Source organism: Electrophorus electricus, chromosome 7 (assembly GCF_041902795.1).
Source record: "Electrophorus electricus isolate QZ-2024a chromosome 7, ASM4190279v1, whole genome shotgun sequence".
Classification (NCBI taxonomy): Eukaryota; Metazoa; Chordata; class Actinopteri; order Gymnotiformes; family Gymnotidae; genus Electrophorus; species Electrophorus electricus.
The window spans coordinates 22134730-22143420 of NC_137503.1; the positions used below are offsets into that span (position 1 = coordinate 22134730).

At 39.2% G+C, this 8691-nt stretch overlaps 1 protein-coding gene across 1 annotated transcript; it reads left to right on the forward strand.

The window, feature by feature from the left end:
• The first annotated feature begins 1396 nt into the window (after nt 1–1396).
• nkx2.2b (NK2 homeobox 2b) lies at nt 1397–2972 on the forward strand. Its single transcript, XM_027000847.2, has 2 exons — nt 1397–1886; nt 2182–2972. Exons 1-2 carry the CDS (start codon nt 1682–1684, stop codon nt 2715–2717), a joined length of 741 nt encoding a protein of 246 aa, XP_026856648.2. The 5' UTR covers nt 1397–1681; the 3' UTR covers nt 2718–2972.
• The last annotated feature ends 5719 nt before the right edge of the window (nt 2973–8691 follow it).

Consider the following 8691-nt stretch of genomic DNA (forward strand, 5'->3'; position numbering starts at 1 on the left):
AGTACCATGACAACAAGGAACAGCCTCAGATTTATTCCAAACAGTTAGGACGCATTGTGAGGGGGCGTCAATCAACCATTATTTGGTCTCCCCAAATAAATGCAAAACCTGATCTAGCACAAAAACATCCAAAGGGAGACGGACATTTGTCTACACTTCTCCTTTTGTCCACAGCTTAGAAATCGGTTTGTATGTGTGTTTGCTTAGTCCGACCACCCAGGACGTGCGCAGGACGGTCAAAAAAGAGGACATCGGCATCCACATCACATAGGCTACTCAGAGAACGAAGGTTTAAGGGGCAAAACATCATACATTTAATTAACACGGGAAAATAGCCAAATGTAATAGCCTAACGAAAATTGCGAATGAAATACACAAGAAGACAAAAACAAACATTTCTAATTACTCTTAAAACAGCTGTAATGTCTCAGACAATTACAGTATCTACACTGCACATAATGCATCCACGCGCTTAGAATATTTACACTGCATCAGCATTCAGCACACAAATATAAGCCCCCGAATAAAACAGCTCTTGTGGATATTTTTTTTGCGCAAATAGTAGGTAGTAGCCAATTATCTTACCAATATGCTACAAAGATACTTTCTGCGTTTGGTGAGAGTTTGGAATTTCTCAAGTAGCTTTAATACCCTATCAAAAGAACCGAATAACCGTCTCTGGATGCGAGTTAATTCTGTTGATATTACGTAAAATTGCTTCATTGAACGTGGTGATTTCATTTAAGATCACATTGCACCTGCAGATTAATGACTATGTAACTTAGACCTAAAATGTTATTACATCACCACCTCCTAACACCAGTTTACCATGTAAGAACGGAGCTTTGCATATAGTTTGCGATCAGTGTAAGTATCAACAATACAGATTATATTACATTTATTTAAATGGTGTGCACGCATAAGTGAGACCGGTAAAAAGCTTTTTGTTCTTGTTCTCCATCATATGCCGGTGACTATGTTTATGCTACTTGACTTAATCCCGAAGCAAAATATTGACCCAAAAGGTTTCCATAAATTGGCCACTTGCCATTTCAAACAATCTCGTTTTAACACAGACAGTCCATTAGAGGTAATATCTAATGTTCTTAACCAATTGCATTTAAAAATGTTTCTGCATGAGCACAAGATAATTATTAGCTACCAAAGGCTTCAATGTATTCACTGAGCACTTCTGAAATGTAAATTAGGAGCGAAACCGACCCATGCTATCTTTCTGCTTGTATCACATCATACTACTGAAGACAGGCTAAACCTCAGTGATTTAGACCCGCAAAAAACGGGCTCATCCACTTGACTCCCAAGATCCGCCCCTGCTAGTCTTCGCTTTTTTTTTTGCAGATATCGATGCTGTTCCGCGGGTCCAGTATTTGTCGACGACCTCAAATGCACCAATCAGTCTGTTAACGGGTTACTTCGGTCAAGCCCTTGCAGTGACACTGTATTCATGAGCTGCTTCAGACAGCTCCGTCGGGGTGCGATGTAGCACGGTCAGCCGATGCGCTCTGCACACAAGGTGTCTGCCGCCTTCAAGGACCCAGCTAAGGATAACACGAGAAGGCTGTCGACTGGACAACGCAAGTACTCATAGTACTCTTATCTAAAGGTTTACCGATCTCAAGGCCACCTAAAAGCGTGCCACAAATCTGGCTCTATTTGTAAAATGTCACATAGCACAAAAACTGGATTCTCCGTGCGCGATATTTTAAACCTCCAGGAAGTAAATAATGATTTTGGAACGGGGGACCCTGAAGACGACACTGAAGAAGATACGAATGAAGACTCACAGTGTTCAACAAAAACTATAAAACAGTCCTCGCCAAGAAATTCACATTGGCTGGGGAATTCAGGTGGCTATCATTATCCGTGTAAGTGCTTATTTATTTCTAATTTATTTATCTATTAATCAATTTAACTAATAATGCGACAGGGAGTTAAACAGACATTTTAAAACTGTAGTTCTAAAGAAAATAGACATTTTTAAGATGCAGATTATTTGGAAAAGCTCAATTTGAAGAAACATTTATATGCTAGTAGGTCCTGATCACTAACAAGAATATTTTACATTATTTTATATTATGTTTTCGTGACGCCAACATCTCTTATAAGCAAAATGATTGTGAATAACCTTAAGTACAATCAATTTATTTTGTACTTTTCAAGTTTTTCCCGATTCCCGAAGTGATGTCAAGACACCGGAGCTGTCCACTGATGAGTCGCCCGACCGTGACAGGGAGCCGCTGGACGACTCCGAGGAGGTGGGGAAGAGAAAGAAAAGGAGAGTCCTGTTTTCCAAAGCGCAGACCTACGAACTTGAACGTCGTTTCAGGCAGCAGAGATACTTGTCCGCTACCGAAAGGGAGCACCTGGCAAATGTGTTATGTTTGACACCAACTCAGGTGAAGATATGGTTTCAGAACCATCGGTATAAAATGAAGAGAGCGCGTTCCGAGAAAGGCGTGGACCTTGGCTACGTTACCTCTCCGCGAAGGGTAGCTATCCCTGTTTTGGTGAAGGACGGTAGGCCATTCCATGCTATAAAACCCCAGGAACTCGCTGCCCCCCTGCACGCAGGATTACAATTTTCCCTTGGCGTCCAGCATCTCCATCAAGTGCATTTCAGCAGTCATATCAGTTCCAGCCCTATGACACCAGTACCCTGCTCTAGCTTAGCGCAGATACAGCGGTGGTCTTGGTGAGCCGGTCCATTTGGAGATCTTGCGTACAAAGCGTATTAGTTCAGTTTAATACCCTTGTCGCCATTTCGAAACTAGCACCTTTGGCTTGTTTTGGTACCAAAGGCAGTCTCCGAAAACGTTTTCATACTCTATTTTTTAACGCTGTTCACTGAATGAAGAGAGTATGATCACAAATAAAATTAGTGTTCCCTTATGTTTTAGTTGAGTCTGGTGATATTTTATATTAAAATGGTAGAAACCGACAAGCGCACAAGAATATTGCAACGTAATGTTTTCGCTTCCAGAGAACACTTGGGAAGCAAAAATATTTCTGAAATGTATAATTTTCCATTATTTTGATAGTTCGAGAAAAAAAGTGTTAGAATAAGTGTTATTTTTTCAAAATATTTATGAATTAGCGTAGTTCGTTTTAACATTTAATACAACATTTAAAAATCTGGCTGATTTTCAAATGAAAAGACATTTGACATAACAGCCTGAATTGTACAATGCGTATAATCTAGCCAAGTTTTGGGTGTGCACATTTCTGCACACAGAAAAAAAAACTGTGGCTGTTGTTTTTTTGTTTTTAGTTTTGATTAATTTTTTTATTTTTTTTGTAGGAGTAGACATGATCTCAGTTGAGTATCTTGTAATATAAATATGAAACGTGACGACATTAACAACCTAAACAAATGAGTAAAATCCAAAGTTGCATTTTTTTTTACCGGCGCAAAAAATGCCTGCAGGCTAAGTATATTTTAGTGAAAATATTTTGTACACCGACACGTTTGTACACCGATAAATATTCGTTTGAGTACGAGATGTCTACATATAGCAGACTTATAATGTGAACTGAAATGTGATATTAACCCCTAAATAGTGTGTAAAATTCAGGCTTGATCCTGGCTTGTAGTACATCCAGATAGTTTCCCATAAATAATCCTGACAGAGAAATAATAGTTTACCTATTAAATAATGCTACTTAAAATATTTTAGACGTGCCAGAAACGACTGTGAAAAGGTTATCAAAGCTTGTCTTTTCTGTTCAAAAAGTCAAGAAACTTTGCGCAGGGCCTGCATTTTGTAAAGAAGAAGTGGGCCAAATAGGCCAAAGTGCATTGTTAAATTAAGAATACGAACTGAAACTAGTAGGCCATCATAAACGTTTCAGTATGAAGAATCTTAAGTGTCCCCGTTAAAGGACCACACAAAGTTTACTCCGTAGTAAACACGTATAGGCTTACGTTTCTCTCACTTGTTTTGCGCAGTTGTTGTTGTTTTGTTTTGTTTTTCATTATTAAAAGTAAGTTATTTTGTATTTAATATCGGAGTGTGTGTGTGTGTGTTTAGGGAGGTAATGGGCTATTTCATGGAATTATTTTTAAATGATAAGGAACGCTTTGTTCACAAATGTGTAAAAGAAATGGAAATAGTGACTGAGTGGAATGGACCAATTTTACTCCCAACAATACCGAGATTCAACACATGATGGCAGCATTGGCCTATAATTGCTTATTTTAGCATTCGCGCTGCAATTTCAAATCGAAATTGGGTTGTACGTCTATTAATTCAGCGGAGAAAAATAATTTTAGTAATCATACCTGTTCGAAAGAATCTAATAAACAAGTATCTCTGGGTTCTATCTCATTGTTCCGAAATCTTCTGTTTTAGAATTTCATATGGCCGTGTCTCTAAAGTTAGGCCCGCCTCAGACTGAGATCGAGCCTTTAAACCGAGGTCACTTTTGGATAAACGTACTGCTAAATTAATCCAGAACTTACCCCTTGGAGCGCAGGAGAGGAGGCGAATATTACAGCTAGGACTACATGATTTCCAAGATGTCGCGTACTTCGCGCTGACGCGCGCAACCAGGCTACAACTGGGTCCGGATTGAAGTTGTAGGCCTACCTAGCATCTTAAGACATGACAACCGGTTTTGTTTATAAGATTAAAGAGAATTAATTTACTCAAAAGTGCATTCACGTATTTTAAGTCAGGATAAATGTTCAAAGATTATAAAAGAAGGCAACGGACAATGATGTGCTCGATATGTTTTTACTAAAATATTTTTAATATTGCATATTCTGTTTAGTACTTTACATATTAGAGTAGCATGAAAAATTATATTACTTATATTTTAATATACAGGGAGTTACATAATAGATTATTTTATTTATCAATTTCCTCGCCATAACTACCGAAATTTAAGTCTACTAATTTAATTTCTGTTAGCCTATAGCATTGTCAGTTTACATTAGCCTGTTAAAAGTATAAGCATTATTAATAACTTATGTAACACTTTGATGATACTTTCTGATTAAACCTTTAGTCTGACTTGCTGGCATTTAACTCAAATTAAATTAAGACCATGAGACCAAACTTTCAGATCCAGATTAGGTCTAATCTTAAACTAAATGGAATTGCCAATGTTGATTGAGCATCAGCACTGCAATTTAGTCCAAGCTTAGTCTTAACCAATGTGCACCTATAATAAAGCTTCAATAAGATCATGGACTTGGGCCACTAACTGTAACGCCACTATTTCAGTGCAAGCTGCTCTAGCCTCCTGCTTGCCACTTTAAAGGATCGCCGGCTTGCTGGATAAAGGTACCTTTTGAAGACCTTCTGGTCCCAGCACCTGTACAGTACACTAGACTTTCAGTGTCATTCACCAAATTAATATCCTGTAAATAAGACAGCTTGTGTGAATAGTGACACACTTTGTATTTGAGCCCACACATCCTAGCAGCGCCACATAACTCTCACTTCAAAAAGATTCCAGTAGGCTGTAGTCAGTGAAGCAAACCTCGATAGCACTGTGAGTTCTAATCCTCCACTGATGCAGGCACCCGCTTACCTGAGTGCGTCATGCCACCTGGAGAGCTCTGCTGTTGCATGGGCAGCTAAAACCTATTAACAGTACTGAAAAGTCCTACTTAGACAGATGATATCACACCACCTTCTGGTGAAACGGGGACATTTCAGAACATGATACTACTGGCATCAAAACCCAGTTGGCTCCTAAAATGTGCTCTGGATTACTATCCTGTTTTTGCTTGGCAGTTGTCTGCTAAATATTGCTATTAACATCCACCACCAAAACCTCAACTGGATCATTTCCTCTGAGGACCATGGACAGACAGACAGAAATGGGATGACTGATGTCAGGTGTAAACACTGATGCCACAGTAAGATACTCAGGCTGAGGAGAGGCTACCTTGTTATCCATAAACTTAGATAGGACCCATGGGAAAGGGTTTCATGCTGGAAGGCAGTGCCAGTGAAGCTGGCTATGGTTATGCCAGGCTGGAGTATGCTTCAGGAATGTACTGCATCTCACACTACTACACAGGTGTCAGCTCCATCCCTTTACTCCACAGGTGTCAGCTCCAACCCCTTTACTCCACAGGTGTCAGCTCCAACCCCTTTACTCCACAGGTGTCAGCTCCGTCCCTTTACTCCACAAGTGTCAGCTCCATCCCTTTACTCCACAAGTGTCAGCTCCAACCCCTTTACTCCACAGGTGTCAGCTCCAACCCCTTTACTCCACAGGTGTCAGCTCCAACCCCTTTACTCCACAGGTGTCAGCTCCGTCCCTTTACTAAACAAGTGTCAGCTCCAACCCCTTTACTCCACAGGTGTCAGCTCCGTCCCTTTACTAAACAAGTGTCAGCTCCAACCCCTTTACTCCACAGGTGTCAGCTCCAACCCCTTTACTCCACAGGTGTCAGCTCCGTCCCTTTACTCCACAAGTGTCAGCTCCAACCCCTTTACTCCACAGGTGTCAGCTCCAACCCCTTTACTCCACAGGTGTCAGCTCCGTCCCTTTACTCCACAAGTGTCAGCTCCAACCCCTTTACTCCACAAGTGTCAGCTCTGTCCCTTTTGCTCTCTACTAGAGGGTAAATATTGTTCTTTATATGGTCTTTATATGGTAGGAATGTAAAGCTCTGTAGCAGGGGCCTTAATCTGTTTTGAATCAAAAGTTTAATCATTTTATGAATTGAATCATTGGAGGAGCAGGACAATGTAAGAATCTCACCATACAGGAGAATCCCACACTTCCTGTAACATCCACATCTGTTTCAACAGGACTTTAAAGGGTTTTTTTTTTTGTTTTGTTTTGTTTTTTTCCATTTTATGTGAAAAAGGTTCATTTTCTACTAGAAAATAGGACAACAGCATGAATGATAAGGGCATAAATAACATTTAAAAAAAAAGAAAAATAGACTTTTGACACAAAATACTTTTTACTGAATTTGATATTCAGGCTAAAATCCCTTTGCTATGAAATACTATTACATTGATACTTGCAGGATTTTGTTGTTTAATAACTAATAATTTCAATTGTATTCACTCACAGGCATTACACTTACATGCATATACAGAAACATATATGGAAATATTCTGATTACAAACAAATTTATACAGCTTAATATATGAATTAACCTGAATGTATGCATTCGCAAACTTATTCTTCCCAACAGAGCGAGTTGACTTGCCTGCGATCACCTTTATGGCATTCACCTGTCCAGTGTATGACTACAGCTTTTTTTTTTTTTTTTTTTTTTTGGGGGGGGGGGGGGGGGGGGGGTTCAAGAAGTTGTTCATATCTTGTGAGATAGCTAGGAGCCACATTTTTGGTTCTCACCCCATTTCTCAAAATTTCACACCTATAAAATAATCTCTCAGCATTATAACAACTTCAAACAATCTCAAATTTACAATAAAGAAATATATGCCACTTTCATTTAAAAAACCACATTGCATGTACACTAAATAAATGCATCACCAGATAGCCAGGTTGAAATCGGATCAATATTTATCGGGAAAATGCAAATATGCTACCAACATACTACCAACACAAATCAAATGGAAAAAAATCAAATCAAAATTTATTTATATAGCGCTTTTTACAACAGATGTCATAAAGCAGCTTTACAAATGTCCAAGTCCAAGCCCCAAGTGAGCAAGCCAATGGCAAGAGTGGCCAGGAAAAACTACTTAGAGCATGAGGAAAAAACATTGAGAGGAACCAAGACACAAAGAGGGGACCCATCATCACCTGCATAGTACTGAGTGATTTCTATCTACACACCCATGCAAACCTTGAGAGGAACCAAGACTAAAAAGGGTGGCCCATCCTCCACTGGCTGACAACGGTCACCAGAGTAATAATTTTAGGAGAAAAATAAATAGAAAATGAAAAAATAAACAATTAATGTCTAGTTCAACTTTCTAGAGGTCCTAGTCTTGTCTCGATGGTGTGCATGTGTCAGAAATCCATCTACCGAATACTGGTGTTCGTTTTTACATCTTGCACTATAAGTAAACAAATGAAGTATAGTTAGAGTAAAACTTTGGCGTTTGTACTTGAAGGTGGGTCCCGAATGACCACACTGTGTGACGTAACGGGAGAGCGGGGTTTTGTTGTCAGAGAGACATATGTAGGTGTGGCTTCTATCTTAGATGCGTCTCAGACCACTTCCTGAAGTGGGCCGAACGTTCGGATTTCCGTTTAAAATGCTTTTGGGGGGTTGGACGCTTAAGATGAAAGTGCATACAGGCCCATGGATATATAAGCCTGATACTCAAGACGTATGAAATGACCAAGTGAAAGGGGGTGCTACAGATGAATCAAAACTAAATCTACGTGGGCTTATTTGGACAGGGAAAAAACAGCAAAAATACAAAATTCAAAGGAAGAACCTTGGAAAATTTACCAGGGAACAACATTTTTTTTTCAAAGGAAATAAACACTTACGACCCTGATAAAAAGGTTTTAACATAATTATCTTGGATCACTGATCCTGAAGAATACAGTGTACATGATCAACTCAGCGTATTTGAAAGTGCTGCCATCAACACTTCCACTGTTTAGCAATAATGTGTATATGTGTGTATCAAATTCAAAATGTCTGATGCTTTTGAAAAAAATATCTGGGGAAATTCAAAAGGAGATAAAAACTATAGGTAATCTAGCATGCATATG